The 15,302-nt window shown below is 47.7% G+C and overlaps 1 protein-coding gene across 6 annotated transcripts in view; it reads right to left on the bottom strand.

Moving 5' to 3' along the window:
* LOC136612061 (collagen alpha-1(VII) chain-like) overlaps positions 1-15,302 on the bottom strand; it is a 268,004-nt gene that overhangs the window by 189,789 nt on the left and 62,913 nt on the right. For all 6 annotated transcript variants that reach the window (XM_066592145.1, XM_066592146.1, XM_066592144.1 and 3 more), the window contains exons 13-16: positions 12,688-12,807; positions 9,994-10,152; positions 2,534-2,656; positions 2,170-2,313 (exon numbers count right to left, since the gene is read on the bottom strand). In XM_066592145.1, the coding sequence (XP_066448242.1) occupies positions 2,170-2,313; positions 2,534-2,656; positions 9,994-10,152; positions 12,688-12,807 (546 nt within the window). The remainder of the gene's footprint in view (positions 1-2,169; positions 2,314-2,533; positions 2,657-9,993; positions 10,153-12,687; positions 12,808-15,302) is intronic.

Raw genomic sequence — 15,302 nt, 5'->3', positions numbered from 1 at the left:
TTCCACTTTGCAGTACAGAATATTCCCTTATACATGACAGCACTCTTAAGGGTTAATTAAGTGTAAAATGATATCATTTTACATGACTTAGTTTTATTATGTAGTAACAGTGCACTAAAGTATATATTTTCACCATAAGGCTGGACACCCACTGATGTTTTATTCTCTCTTGCGCTGCGAGAGCAAGTGAAAACACTAGCCTCGCAGCGCAAGAAAGACACTGTGATATTGCCAGTCTTTTCAATGGGACAAGCGGCAGCAGCGCTAGCCCCATTGAAAAGATAGGGAGAATAGCGCGGACTCTTGTGACAGCTGTGGCAGAAGTGCAGCATGCTATCCCATTGTTTTCAATGGGATCGGCGCTGCTGCCAGTCCCATTGAAAGCAGTGGATTGAGGCAAACCCCGCAGTATGATTTTCAGGGAAGGGCTTGAAATTCAAGCCCTTCCCTAAAAAATCATCATTAACTGGTAAAAAAAGAAAAAAATTTTTTACTCACCTCTCTGCGGCTCAGGCGCGTCCTCCGGCTGGCACCCCAACACTGCTGTCCAATTTAAAAATTCACACCTCCTGAAAGGGCTGTGCTGATTGGCTGAGCGCTCAGCCAATTACAGCTAGTGCTTAGCTATTCATGAATGAATAGTTAAGCACTAGCTGGAATTGGATGAGCGCTCAACCAATAGCTAAGCACTAGTTGTAATTGGCTGAGCGCTCACCCAATCAGCACAGCCCTTTCAGGAGGCAGGGATTTTTAAATCCCCGCCTGCTGAAAGTGCTGGACAGCAATGTCGGGGAGCTAGCTGGAAGACGCGTCTGAGCAGCGGAGAGATGAGTAAATTTTTTTTTCTTTTCTTACTAAATAATGATTATTTTCAGCAAGGGGCTTATATTTCAAGCCCTTCACCGAAAATCATACTGCGGGGTTTGCCTCAATCCACTGCTTTCAATGGGACCGGCAGCAGCGCCGATCCCATTGAAAGCAATGGGATAGCATGCTGCACTTCTGCCACAGCTGTCATAGCTGTGACAGCTGTGGCAGAAGTCCGCGGTATTCTCCCTATCTTTTCAGTGGGGCTAGCGCTGCTGCCGCTGGCCCCACTGAAAAGACTGGCGATATCCCGGCGTCATCCCGGCTTTTTTCTCACGTTGCGAGGTGAGTGTTTTCACTTGCTCTCGCAGGGCTCGGTCAGACAAGCGGTTTTTAAGCGCATGAATAGGTGCGCTAAAAAAGCGGCTCTATTAGAATCAATGCTTTCCAATGAAAGATTTCACATGTCCAATTTTTACAAGCACTAAATAATCGTACCTGCAAAAGATAGAACAGCGTTTAAAAAAGCGGAGCATCGTACGAAAACTCGGTTTTCGTGCGCTACGATGCAACTTTGACAATAGGAAATCCTACTGTTAAAGCCCCTAAATAAGCCCTAACTGCAGGAAAAAATAAAAAATAATAATACATCACCTAGACGTGCAGTCCGACTCTGGCGCGTCTTCTCTTCGGGTCCCCAGTATTGTTCTTTTCTATTTCTTCTAGTCGGGGATTGAAAAATCGCCGCCTCCTGGAAGCGTTGCGTCTGATTGGCTGAGCGCTGTGACCAATCACAGCCATTTACAATGCTGTCACAGTGTTCAGTGATGAGGGTACTCCCTGCGGGGATGAAGGAATCCCCTGCCACAGCTGTCACAGCAGCGTAATCTTCTCCCTATGTTTTAAATGGGAGCGGCATGCTGCCGCCAGCCCCATTGACATCAAGGTGAAACCCCCAGATGTCACAGCATCCAGGGGTTTCATATCCAAGGAATCCCCTGCTGCAGCTGTCATAGCCACAGCAGGCGATAGCGATCCTCTCCCATTGCTTTCAATTGGGCGGCACTATTTATGTGCGATTTTGTTAAATTTATTTTTGCATCTTGCGTTTTTTTTAAAGCGCCTATTCAAGCGCTAAAAAAACGCTCATGTGACCGAGGCCATAATAATAAATATTACCCATCCTTCTGTTGAATTTATTGTGTGTAAGGAGGGTCAAAATTCTAAATCCGTCTGTGGCAAGATCTATATACAAGTGTATTTAAAAAATATCTTAATACAATTTTGAGAATAAACATAAGGGTTGCTTCATGCCTTAAAACATGAACTATAGAGTACCTTTTTAGTATACCTCGGACTTACCTGTACTTTGAATTAGAGTTGCTGCTGAACCTTCAGTGTTACTGTAAACTGCCTGAACATTTACAATGTACCTGGTGTTTGGCAGCAAATCTGTAATATGGTGTGACCGGACATTGGAAGCCAGATACTGACTCTTAGGTGTGTCTGTTATGATAATGAAAAAGTTCGTTTTAAGAGATGCATTTCTTGTACATATTTTCTGAATAGATGTATTATAATACCTGAATATGAAATATAAGATTATTGTTTTATGAATCTCAATAATAGCTATAATAGACATAGCAAATCAATTACATATACAAAAAAATAAAGGCTAATGATAAGCATAATAATATTCAGTTTTAGCTTATTGAAGCAAAGTAACCTGATGTTGCAGTCTTCCAGGATACTTTATATTCAGTGGCTCCAATGGTAGAACTCCAAGCCAGAGAAATAGAAGTGCTAGTATATCCCGTTACCTTGAAGTTAGACACGTATCCAAGAGGTGCTGCATAATATCAAAGTTTAATAATATTAATGCCAAGCAAGGTGAGCTATATCACACTTGTAGTTATATTACTTTTAGACATAGTGCCATGAGAATAATTTTCCAGTCACAATAAATTGTTATTATGGCATTTATGTTTAGATTAATATATGGTCAAAGACAGGTATTGTCTTAAAGGAGATGTCTCGAGGAAGCAGTGATTTTTTTTTTTTTGCCCAGTCCCCCTAATTAAACATACATTACTAATTACCCCTGTAAATGACTTTCCTAGCTGGTTTGTACTTACCGTTCCAGCGTTTCAGCAACTTATAAAAGTTTCCCCAAGATGGCCGCCGGCTCTTTCCCCGTCGCTCGCTGCAGCCCGACGTGCGCGCTCCCGAGACGCTGCCAGCTGTGTCTCCATGGCAACCGGACGCCCTGCAGCCGCCGACCAGACGCCGCGCAGCCGCCGACCAGTCACCCACCGCCAGGCAGCAGGTAACCGGCGCTAGCCCCCGGCTCCCCAGCGCTAGACCCTCAGCCCAGGTGAAGGCCCCGGAGCCCAGCGCTGGGCTCCGGGGCCTTCACCTGTCAGTGAACATCACCCCCGACCCATCACTTACCCCCCTGGCCCAGCGCTAGTTCCCCCGGCCTAGCGACAGCCCCCCCATCGCAGCGGCAGCCCCCCCCGGCCTAGCGACAGCCCCCCCATCGCAGCGACAGCCCCCCCCGGCCTAGCGACAGCCCCCCCATCGCAGCGACAGCCCCCCCCGGCCTAGCGACAGCCCCCCCATCGCAGCGACAGCCCCCCCCGGCCTAGCGACAGCCCCCCCATCGCAGCGACAGCCCCCCCCGGCCTAGCGACAGCCCCCCATCGCAGCGACAGCCCCCCCCGGCCTAGCGACAGCCCCCCCATCGCAGCGACAGCCCCCCCCGGCCTAGCGACAGCCCCCCCATCGCAGCGACAGCCCCCCCCGGCCTAGCGACAGCCCCCCCATCGCAGCGGCAGCCCCCCCCCGGCCTAGCGACAGCCCTCCCATCGCAGCGACAGCCCCCCCCGGCCTAGCGACAGCCCCCCCATCGCAGCGACAGCCCCCCCCGGCCTAGCGACAGCCCCCCCATCGCAGCGACAGCCCCCCCGGCCTAGCGACAGCCCCCCATCGCAGCGGCAGCCCCCCCATCGCAGCGGCAGGCCCCCCCCCCATCGCAGCGACAGCGACGACAGCCCCCCCCCGGCGCAGCGGCAGACCCCCCCGGCCCATCACTTACCTGGACGGCAGGACAGCTGGACGGCAGGACAGCTGGGCGGCTTCTCCGGACAGCTGGGCGGCTCTGCACCTTCCTCTAACAGAGAAAGGTACAGAATGGCCGCTCCAGCGCGCTCCCGAGCAGTGACAGCTCATCTGCGCATGCGCAGAACAGCTGTAGCGGGGAGCACACTGAAGCGGCTCGTGCTGAAAGGAGAAGACCGGACTGCGCAAGCGCGTCTAAAAAAGCAAGCTGCCAGCGAATTTAGACGGAACCATGGAGACGAGGACGCTAGCAACGGAGCAGGTAAGTGGAATAACTTCTGTATGGCTCATATTTAATGCACGATGTATATTACAAAGTGCATTAATATGGCCATACGGAAGTGTATACCCCCACTTGGTTTCGCGATACCACCCCTTTAAGGATAAAATCTGATATAGATAAAATTATAGCTTCTATTCAGCCTAGTCAAGATGGCTTGACACAAAAGTCACAGACGAACAAAATTCATGATATCATTGGGTGTTTTCCTAATGTACATCCATCTATTTTTATTGTAAGCAAAAGTTCATTACATTTTTCTGTATAAGTTGTTTTTTTCAACCGCTTCAGAAATTTTACTACTCATATACGGGTTTTTTGATGAAGGACTCCAATGAATATGGCTCTTACTCCCTGTTTCTGTCATAAATAGAGATGAGCAAGCGTACTCGTCCGAGCTTGATGCTCGTTCGAGTATTAGGGTACTCGAGATGCTCATTACTCGAGACGAGCACCACGCGGTGTTCGAGTTACTTCCATTTTCTTTCCAGAAAATTTTGCGCCGTTTTCTGGCCAATAGAAACACAGGGAAGGCATTACAACTTCCTCCTGTGCAGTTCCAGCCCTATCCCACCCTCCTGCAGTGAGTGGCTGGGGAGATCAGGTGCCACCCGAGCATATAAACTGGGGCCGGCCGCGGCTCGCCACAGATGCACGCTGAGAGACATTAGGGAAAGTGCCATCTTGCTGTAGCTGCTATAGGGAGAGTGTTAGGCTGTTATCTTCGTCATCAAGAGCCCCAACGGTCCTTCTTAGGGCCACATCTGACCGTGTGCAGTACTGTTGAGGCTGCTTTTAGCAGTTTTGCAAATTTTTTTTTTTTTGTATATCGGCCGTGCAGACTATAGCGACCTCAGTCTGCAGTCATTTTACTGAGTATAGGGGCAGTACTGGTGAGGCAGGGACAGTGGTACAGGGAAAGAGATATACTGGCTATATAGACAGTGGGCTTTTTCAAAAAACATTGGAAAAAAAAATCTTTAGGCTGCCTGTGACCGTGTTCAGTTTACTGCGTGTCTGTTGGGGGTAGTAGTCGCTCATTAATACCCAGCTAGGTGTTACTGCAGCCTTGCGCATAATTTTTTCTGGCTGCACTGTGCTTTCAATAACCACAGTCATCCTCCAACAGGGAAATCCATATACAGGCTATATAGGCAGTAGGCTTTTTCCCAAAAATTGGAAAAAAATACTATATTCGGGCTGCCTGTGACCGTCTTCAGTTTACTGCGTGTCTGCTGGGGGTAGTAGTCGCTCATTATTACCCAGCTAAGCGTTACAGCAGGCTTGCGCATAATTGTTTCCTGGCTCTGCTGTGTCCGTTACATGATCACCGTCGTCCCGCCAGAGGGAAACAGTATACATATATACGCTGCATACGGTGTCTGTCTGGTTTTTCACCTCACCATTTTAAACAATTGAAGCAAAATACTTAAGGCCTACCACTGGCCTTTGGCCACTTGACTGGTTCTTCGCTGTGAATTCCAGTAGCTCAGTCATACGCACCTAGGTCTCACTACAGGCTTGCGCATAATTGTTTCCTGGCTCTGCTGTGCGTTCCGTAAGCGAAGTCAGCCTCCAACCACAGGCCAATAAGCGGCACATTTAATTACAGCGTTCTGTTTCTGCTCTACTCCATGCTGAGGGGTAGGGGTAGGCCTAGAGGACGTGGACGCGGAGGCCCAAGTCAGGGTGTGGGCACAGGCCGAGCTCCTGGTCTAGGTGTATCGCAGCTGACTGCTGCGGGATTAGGAGAGAGGCAAGTTTCTGGGGTCCCGAGATTCATCTCACAATTAATGGGTCCACGCGGTAGACCTTTATTAGAAACTGAGCAGTGTGAGCAGGTCCTGTCGTGGATGGCAGAAAGTGCATCCGGCAATCTATCAACCACCCAGTCTTCTACGCCGTCCACTGCTGCAACTCTGAATCCTCTGGCTGCTGCTCCTCCTTTCTCCCAGCCTCCTCACTCCATGAAAATGACACATTCTGAGGAGCAGGCAGACTCCCAGGAACTGTTCTCGGGCCCCTGCCCAGATTGGGCAGCACTGGTCTCCATGGTGCCGTCTAATTTTCAGCGTCTAATCTCCCGATTAGACGCGCTTGCGCAGTCCGGTCTTCTCTGTGTTGAATGGGGCGCTCGTGCTGGAGAGCTGCTCCTCGTAGCTCCGCCCCGTCACGTGTGCCGATTCCAGCCAATCAGGAGGCTGGAATCGGCAATGGAACGCGCAGAAGACCTGCGGTCCACCGAGGGTGAGTTTGTCGTGACCGATGCCCAACCTTTGGAAAGTTCCCGGGGTCTGGGGGATGAGGCTGGGGACTTCCGGCAACTGTCTCAAGAGCTTTCAGTGGGTGAGGAGGACCATGACGATGAGACACAGTTGTCTATCAGTGAGGTAGTAGTAAGGGCAGTAAGTCCGAGGGAGGAGCGCACAGAGGATTCGGAGAAAGAGCAGCTGGACGATCAGGTGACTGACCCGACCTGGTTTGCTAAGCCTACTGAGGACAGGTCTTCAGAGGGGGAGGCAAGTGCAGCAGCAGGGCAGGTTGGCAGAGGCAGTGGGGTGGCCAGGGGTAGAGGCAGGGCCAGACTGAATAATCCACCAACTGTTTCCCAAAGCGCCCCCTCGTGCCATGCCACCCTGCAGAGGCCGAGGTGCTCAAAGGTGTGGCAGTTTTTCACTGAGAGTGCAGACGACCGACGAACTGTGGTGTGCTAGATTTGTCGCGCCAAGATCAGCCGGGGAGCCACCACCACCAGCCTCACCACCACCAGCATGCGCAGGCATATGATGGCCAAGCACCCCACAAGGTGGGACAAAGGACGTTCACCGCCTCCGGTTTGCACCACTGCCTCTCCCCCTGTGCCCCAACCTGCCACTGAGATCCAACCCCCCTCTCAGGACACAGGCACGACCGTCTCCCAGCCTGCACCCACACCCTCACCTCCGCTGTCCTCGGCCCCATCCAGCAATGTCTCTCAGCGCAGCGTCCAGCCGTCGCTAGCGCAACTGTTTGAGCGCAAGCGCAAGTACACCGCCATGCACCCGCACGCTCAAGCGTTAAACGTGCACATAGCCAAATTGATCAGCCTGGATATGCTGCCGTATAGGCTTGTGGAAACGGAGGCTTTCAAAAACATGATGGCGGCGGCGGCCCCACGCTACTTGGTTCCCAGTCGCCACTACTTTTCCCGATGTGCCGTCCCAGCCCTGCACGACCACGTCTCCCGCAACATTGTACGCGCCCTCACCAACGCGGTTACTGCCAAGGTCCACTTAACAACGGACACGTGGACAAGCACAGGCTGGCAGGGCCACTATATCTCCCTGACGGCAAAATGGGTGAATTTAGTGGAGGCTGGGACCGAGTCAGAGCCTGGGACCGCTCATGTCCTACCCACCCCCAGAATTGCGGGCCCCAGCTCGGTGCTGGTATCTGCGACGGTGTATGCTTCCTTCACCAAACCACCCTCCTCCTCCTCCTACGCAACCTCTGTCTCGAAATCAAGATGTGTCAGCAGCAGCACGTCGCCAGCAGTCGGTGTCGCGCGGCGTGGCAGCACAGCGGTGGGCAAGCGTCAGCAGGCCGTGTTGAAACTACTCAGCTTAGGAGAGAAGAGGCACACGGCCCACGAACTGCTGCAGGGTCTGACAGAGCAGACCGACCGCTGGCTTTCGCCGCTGAGCCTCCAACCGGGCATGGTCGTGTGTGACAACGGCCATAACCTGGTGGCGGCTCTGCAGCCTCACGCACATGCCATGCCTGGCCCACGTCTTTAATTTGGTGGTTCAGCGGTTTCTGAAAAGCTACCCACGCTTGTCAGACCTGCTCGGAAAGGTGCGCCGGGTCAGCGCACATTTCCGCAAGTCCAACACAGATGCTGCCACCCTGCGGACCCTGCAACATCGGTTTAATCTGCCAATGCACCAACTGCTGTGCGACGTGCTCCCCCTACACTGCTGCTAGTGATATGTTACTGGGGCCTGTCTAGACTGCTACTACTACTCAAATGGAACTAATACTGTGCTCCCCCTATACTGCTGCTTTGGAATTGTTACTGGGGCCTGTCTTGACTGCTACTATTACTGAAATGGAACTAATACTGTGCTCCCCCTATACTGCTGCTAGTGATATGTTACTGGGGCCTGTCCAGACTGCTACTACTACTCAAATGGGACTAATACTGTGCTCCCCCTATATTGCTGCTAGTGATATGTTACTGGGGCCTGTCTAGACTGCAACTACTACTGAAATGGAACTAATACTGTGCTCCCCCTATACTGCTGCTTTGGAATTGTTACTGGGGCCTGTCTTGACTGCTACTATTACTGAAATGGGCGGTTGGGCAGCATGTTACCCAGGAGAAGTGGCAGCGGAGTGTCATGCAGGCAGTGATTGTGCTTTGTTGGAGGTAGTGTGGTGCTTAGCTAAGCTATGCCTTGCTAATAAGGGTTTTTCAGAAGTAAAAATTGTTGGGGGGGGCACTCTTGCTGCTATTGTGGCTTAATAGTGGGACCTGGGAACTTGAGATGCAGCCCAACATGTAGCCCCTCGCCTGCCCTATCCGTTTCTGTGTCATTCCCATCACTTTCTTTAATTTCCCAGATCTTCACAAATGAAAACCTTAGCGGAGCATAGGTCCTATACAAAAATGCTTGGGTCGCCCATTGACTTCAATGGGGTTCGTTACTCGAAACGAACCCTCGAGCATCACGGGAAGTTCGACTCGAGTAACGAGCACCCGAGCATTTTGGTGCTCGCTCATCTCTAGTCATAAACTTTAAAGAAAAGTATCTGTAGCCACCTCCTTGTTAGGAAATGGGGACTGGGTAGATCAGTGGGGAACAGTCATTGGAAATCAAATCCACTATATTGAAGACAAAAGTACTCAGAACTGTATATGCATTTAAATCAGTGCAATAACGTTTTACCAATATTAAGCAGTATAAAAATAAAACTTCAATTCTAAAAAAAATTTGGACACTGTGTAAAATATAAACAATTGTTAAGAAAAAAATACAATGATTTGCAAATTCACACATTCAGATACTGCTAGGAGCAAACAGGAACACGAAAAGACACCAAGAAATTGCCACTCACTGCCTGCACTTGCTCACAGCTAGCATCAAGAGAGTAGTGCACAGTGTCACCCAAAACTGCTACTGAGTGCTGCCATCTTTCCCCCAGTAACAGGCAGGTAATAAGATAAGGGTGAATTCTGGAGATATGGTTGAGGTGCAGGTGACATGAGCGTGCAAGTGATTCACAGTGAGTAAAGGAGAGATCTGAATCAAATATTACTTCAAGACAGTGGGCATTCTGCCTAGGGGTAATGATAGTACCACTGTCTGAAGTGGAAATATCAAGTTTAGGTAGGTTAGTAGATGGTAGAAACACAAGAAGTTCAGTTTTTGAAAGATAAAGTTTCAGGTAAAGAAAAGGTATGATGTTAGAATCTACGGACATTCACTGTTTTGTTTTTTTTTGCAGTAGTGTAAGGATGATGTCTCAGGAAGGAGTATATAATTGTGAACAGCATATATGATAGACTGAATGAGTGGTCAGAGAGGTGGGACAGAAGCCAAAGAGTACAGTATCCCGAAGCCCAATAAAGTGGAGCATACTGAGAAGGAGTTGGTTTCAAATGCTGAAGAGATGTCTAGAAGAATTAATAGAGAGTAGTTGCCATTGAATTTGGCCATATGGAGACCAATATAAAGTATAATGACAAGAGACAAGAATATGTACACCTGTAAAATATTGTAAGTTGCTATAAAATAATTACTTACAGGTTCGGACAGTTATGGAGATTCCTGGTCCCACCGCAGACCCAAAGAGCACATATAAAGAGATCACATATTCCGTGTTGTGTACCAGATTTTTTAGTTCAAAAGAAGTAAGTGTGCTGTTGAGCGCAAGTTGTCTGGGGCGATCTTGACCAATAAATTCTTTGAGGTGCAAGGTAAAGTTGAAAAAAATATATGTTTAGATGTAGATTGTACATACGGTAAATACAATTTTTATACATTATAAGAATAATAAAATGGACAACACAGTTGTTTGAAAATACAATGTAATCATTGCATAATGTTATGGAATTTGATAATAAACATTTACAAAAATTGCATAAAAAAGAAAAATAACATTTTCAATGGAGTGCTTTGCTTATCAATGAAGTGCACACTTATAAGGAATATGGAACTCAATAGTGGACTCATTTGTAATGTGGCACAGGGGCAGAAATGTCTAATAAGTCAACTAAAGCCCTTCACAGTATAGACAAAAGTAAATATAAAATCAATAGCTTTTATTAGATATATTTAAAACCATAGAACACAAATAGGGCACTACACACAAACCTCTATATTCCAAGAGGTATACAAGTCTCAAAATGAAGAGACTACTAACCACTTCTTCTCTATGCTTATTCCCTCTTTTTCATCAGACTCAGAGGGGGAATGGCTAAATAGAGATATAGGTAGAGTGGTAGGATAATTACGCAGGAACTCAAATCTAAATTTGCTAGTTCCTTTCCTGAATATCCTTCCCCGTTATCATATATAAATCCACACGTTATTGGTGATTTGAACTGAGATAGGGTTGGGTGGTATCCATATGCTAAGATAGAAGTGGTAGCGCCTCTGGCCTTGATGGTAGGTCAGGGCTCAGATAGTACATCAATTGTATCTATTTGAGAGCTCTTACACTCTTGCCAATAGAAAAACCTAAGAGTTACATATGATTTACGACCTATTGCTATAATGCCGGAACAGATATAAAACATCATACAGATGGTACTAACCTAATAAAATCTCCTGATGACCCGTTCTATGAGCGGTGAAACGCGTCGAGATTGTGAAGCATATATAAAGTACTACTGATCAAGCATATAACACACTTATACCTAAACTAATCAATGATCCGAAAGTATCATATACCAAGTAAAAACAAACGTGGTTGCCCAATGTCCAAGTACTAAAGAGGCTACCATCTGTTTCTTTCTTTTTTCCTCGATAAGAGCATAGGAGGCAAAATACTGGGGCAGTCGTGAATTGACAAATATTGGCACCACTGCCAGCCACTTATGTCGTATATCCTCCTAAACTGCTCCATAACCTCACATAAAATCTATCTCCAACACGAAGTAGAACTGGAGAGATGGGACGTTTTTGATACCACCCAACCCTATCTTAGTTCAAATCACCAATAACGTGTGAATTTATATATGATAACGGGGAAGGATATTTAGGAAAGGAACTAACAAATTTAGATTTGAGTTCCTGCGTAATTATCCTACCACTCTACCTATATCTCTATTTAGCCATTCCCCCTCTGAGTCTGATGAAAAAGAGGGAATAAGCATAGAGAAGAAGTGGTTAGTAGTCTCTTCATTTTGAGACTTGTACACCTCTTGGAACATAGAGGTTTGTGTGTAGTGCCCTATTTGTGTTCTATGGTTTTAAATATATCTAATAAAAGCTATTGATTTTATATTTACTTTTGTCTATACTGTGAAGGGTAATTTGTAATGTGGATTGTATATAGTTTGACTAGAATTTTAATGTCTCTTTTGCACACACAAAATAAAGTTTTACACAATACAAAAAAGTGAGTGTTTTAATCTACATGGACTGATGAAAACAATCATAGTCCTTTTTATATAGGGGCTCCTGCACCCATATACATGTTGCACATCCGAAAATAGCACTATGGCCCTGATGCATTGAATCCAAATATAAATGAATGTGGGTGTATCATGACTGGCAAATTGCTACAACCATGATTTGGCAATCACCAGAAATCCAGCGAGTTTGGATTTCTTGCAAATGCCAAGTTTTCTCAACTTGTGAGTTGCAACATGACTACGTTTGATTACATCAAAATGCAATGTAGCAAAGCCAAAGGACGATCTTTGGTCATGTGATGAGTGTCACAGCCAAAGTCACTGTATAGCCCTAGCTTAAACCATATAATAACTAAGAGTAATCTGACATTGGGGTAATTTGTGGGGCACTCACTCATTGTAACATGGCAGAGATACCAGCCAGATGGGCATCTTCTCTTCTTCATCCAATCACATTGCTATCTTCACTGCACTTAGCAGGATGTGGGCAGGCAGCCAATAATGGAAAACAAGGTAGCAAATAGAGTAGGTGAGGAGGCTAGGGCCACAGTGGAGTGAAAGAGCTGGGGCTCAATGGAAGCTAGAGGCTGCCGATACCAAGTGATCTTTGGCCTCCTTGTCACTGTGCATGGTGGGTGTAGGTAGAAGCACTAGACACAATCATGTCTGCAAAATGATCGGTGGTTTGGAAGCCAAGATCCTGACAGAAGCCTTGGGCCCTAGGTGGCCACCCTAAGCACCTACATTATAATCTGCAACTGGTAAATCAGCTATAACATATGAAGTTTTTGATACCTTTTATATATCTGTGTATTTCCAGTAATATCCTGTAGTTAGAAACTTCAACATTAAGACTTACCTGCAGTTGGGCCCCATGCCAGTCTATATCCTGTAGCACCCTGTACTGCATTCCATGATATTAGTGCTGTATTGATGGTCACTGCACTTGCTTTCAGACTCTGTACAGAACTTGAAGCCACTAGAAATATGATTCATATTTTAGTAGTTTACTATTGACTATATTAAGCCACATAACATACATTGATCAGCCTTAACATTAAAGACACCTGCCTAATACAGTGTATGTCCCCCTCTTGTCACCAAAACAGGTCTGACCCAACAAGGCATGGACTCCACAAGACCTCTGAGGGGATCCTGTGTTCTGGCACCAAGATGTTAGCAGCAGATCCTTTACATCCTGTAAATCGTGAGATGGGACCTCAGTGGGTCAGATTTGTTCTTCCAGCAGGTCCCACAGATACTCAGATTACATCTGGGAAATTTGTAGGCCAAGTCAACATCTTGAATGTTGTTCTATGCGCCTGCAATCCGGAACATTATTTACAGTATAACAGGGCACATTATCCTGCTGAAAGAGGCCACTGCCATTAAGGAATGCAATTGCCATGAAGAAGAGTACACTACTTGGTCTGCAACAACGTTTAGATAAGTGGTACTAGTCAAAATAACTTCTACACAAATGTCAGAACCCAAGGTTTCTCAGCAGAACATTGCCCAAAGCATCTCCCTGTCTCCACTGATTTGGCTTCCTCCCATAGTGCATCCTGATGACATCTCTATCCTAGATCAGCAATGTACATCTATGTAGTGGCCTGGAAAAAGGCACCACATAGCACTGTTTAGTTATGGGGATCGGTAATATAATAACCGGCCCTAGGGGGTTAATCTGAGTCAGTTTACACAAGGGATGCAGGTAAGCTAGCAACCAGTTAGGACTAGAGATGAGCGAACACCAAAATGCTCGGGTGTTCGTTATTCGAAACGAACTTCCCGCGATGTTCGAGGGTTCGTTTCGAATAACGAACCCCATTGAAGTCAATGGGCGACCGGAGCATTTTTGTATTTCGCCGATGCTCGCTAAGGTTTTCATGTGTGAAAATCTGGGCAATTCAAGAAAGTGATGGGAACGACACAGCAACGGATAGGGCAGGCGAGGGGCTACATGTTGGGCTGCATCTCAAGTTCACAGGTCCCACTATTAAGCCACAATACCGGCAAGAGTGCCCCCCCCCCCCTCCCAACAACTTTTACTTCTGAAAAGCCCTCATTAGCATGGCATACCTTTGCTAAGCACCACACTACCACCAACAAAGCACAATCACTGCCTGCATGACACTCCACTGACACTTCTCCTGGGTTACATGCTGCCCAACCGCCCCCCCTCCCCCCCACAGCGCACACCAAAGTGTCCCTGCGCAGCCTTCAGCTGCCCTCATGCCACACCACGCTCATGTCTATTTAGAATTGCGTCTGCCATGACGAGGGACCGCAGGCACACACTGCAGAGGTTGGCACGGCTAGGCAGCGACCCTCTTTAAAAGTGGCGGGGCGATAGCCCACAATGCTGTACAGAAGCAATGAGAAATAGAATCCTGTGCCACCGCCATCAGGAGCTGCACACGTGGGCATAGCAATGGGGAACCTATGTGCCACACACTATTCATTCTGTCAAGGTGTCTGCATGCCCCAGTCAGACCGCGGTTTTTAATTCATAGACACAGGCAGGTACAACTCCCTATTGTGAAGTCCCTGTGGACCCACAGCATGGGTGGCTCCCTGGAACCCACCGGCGGTACATAGAAATATCCCATTGCATTGCCCAACACAGCTGAGGTAGTAATGTCGTGCATAATACAGGTGGGCTTCGGCCCACACTGCATGCCCCAGTCAGACTGGGGTTCTTTTCAAGTGTACAGATGTAGTAAAAACTCCGTGTGCACCTACAGCATGGGTGGGTGCCAGGAAGCCACCGGCGGTACATAGAAATATCCCATTGCATTGCCCAACACAGCTGAGGTAGTAATGTCGTGCTTAATGCAGGTGGGCTTCGGCCCACACTGCATGCCCCAGTCAGACTGGGGTTCTTTTCAAGTGTACAGATGTAGTAAAAACTCCGTGTGCACCTACAGCATGGGTGGCTCCCTGGAACCCACCGGCGGTACACAAAAATATCCCATTGCATTGCCCAACACAGCTGAGGTAGTAATGTCGTGCTTAATGCAGGTGGGCTTCGGCCCACACTGCATGCCCCAGTCTGACTGGGGTTCTTTACAAGTGGACAGATGTAGGTTAAACTCCGTGTGCACCTACAGCATGGGTGGCTCCTGGAACCCACCGGCGGTACATAAGAATATCCCATTGCATTGCCCAACACAGCGGATGTAACATCAGCTGTAATGCAGGTGGGCTAAAAATTCATTTGATTACACTGTAGGCGAGGGCCCACAAAAATTGCTGTATCAACAGTACTAATGTACATCCAAAAAATTGGCCATGGCCAGCCAAGAGGGCAGGTGAAACCCATTAATCGCTTTGGTTAATGTGGCTTAAGTGGTAACTAGGCCTGGAGGCAGCCCAGTGTAACGAAAAATTGGTTCAAGTTAAAGTTCCAACGCTTTTAAGCGCATTGAAACTTTTAAAAATTGTTCAGAAAAATTATTTGAGTGAGCCTTG

This window comes from Eleutherodactylus coqui, chromosome 2 (assembly GCF_035609145.1).
Source record: "Eleutherodactylus coqui strain aEleCoq1 chromosome 2, aEleCoq1.hap1, whole genome shotgun sequence".
Classification (NCBI taxonomy): Eukaryota; Metazoa; Chordata; class Amphibia; order Anura; family Eleutherodactylidae; genus Eleutherodactylus; species Eleutherodactylus coqui.
This window is presented reverse-complemented; position numbering and strand designations above follow the sequence as displayed.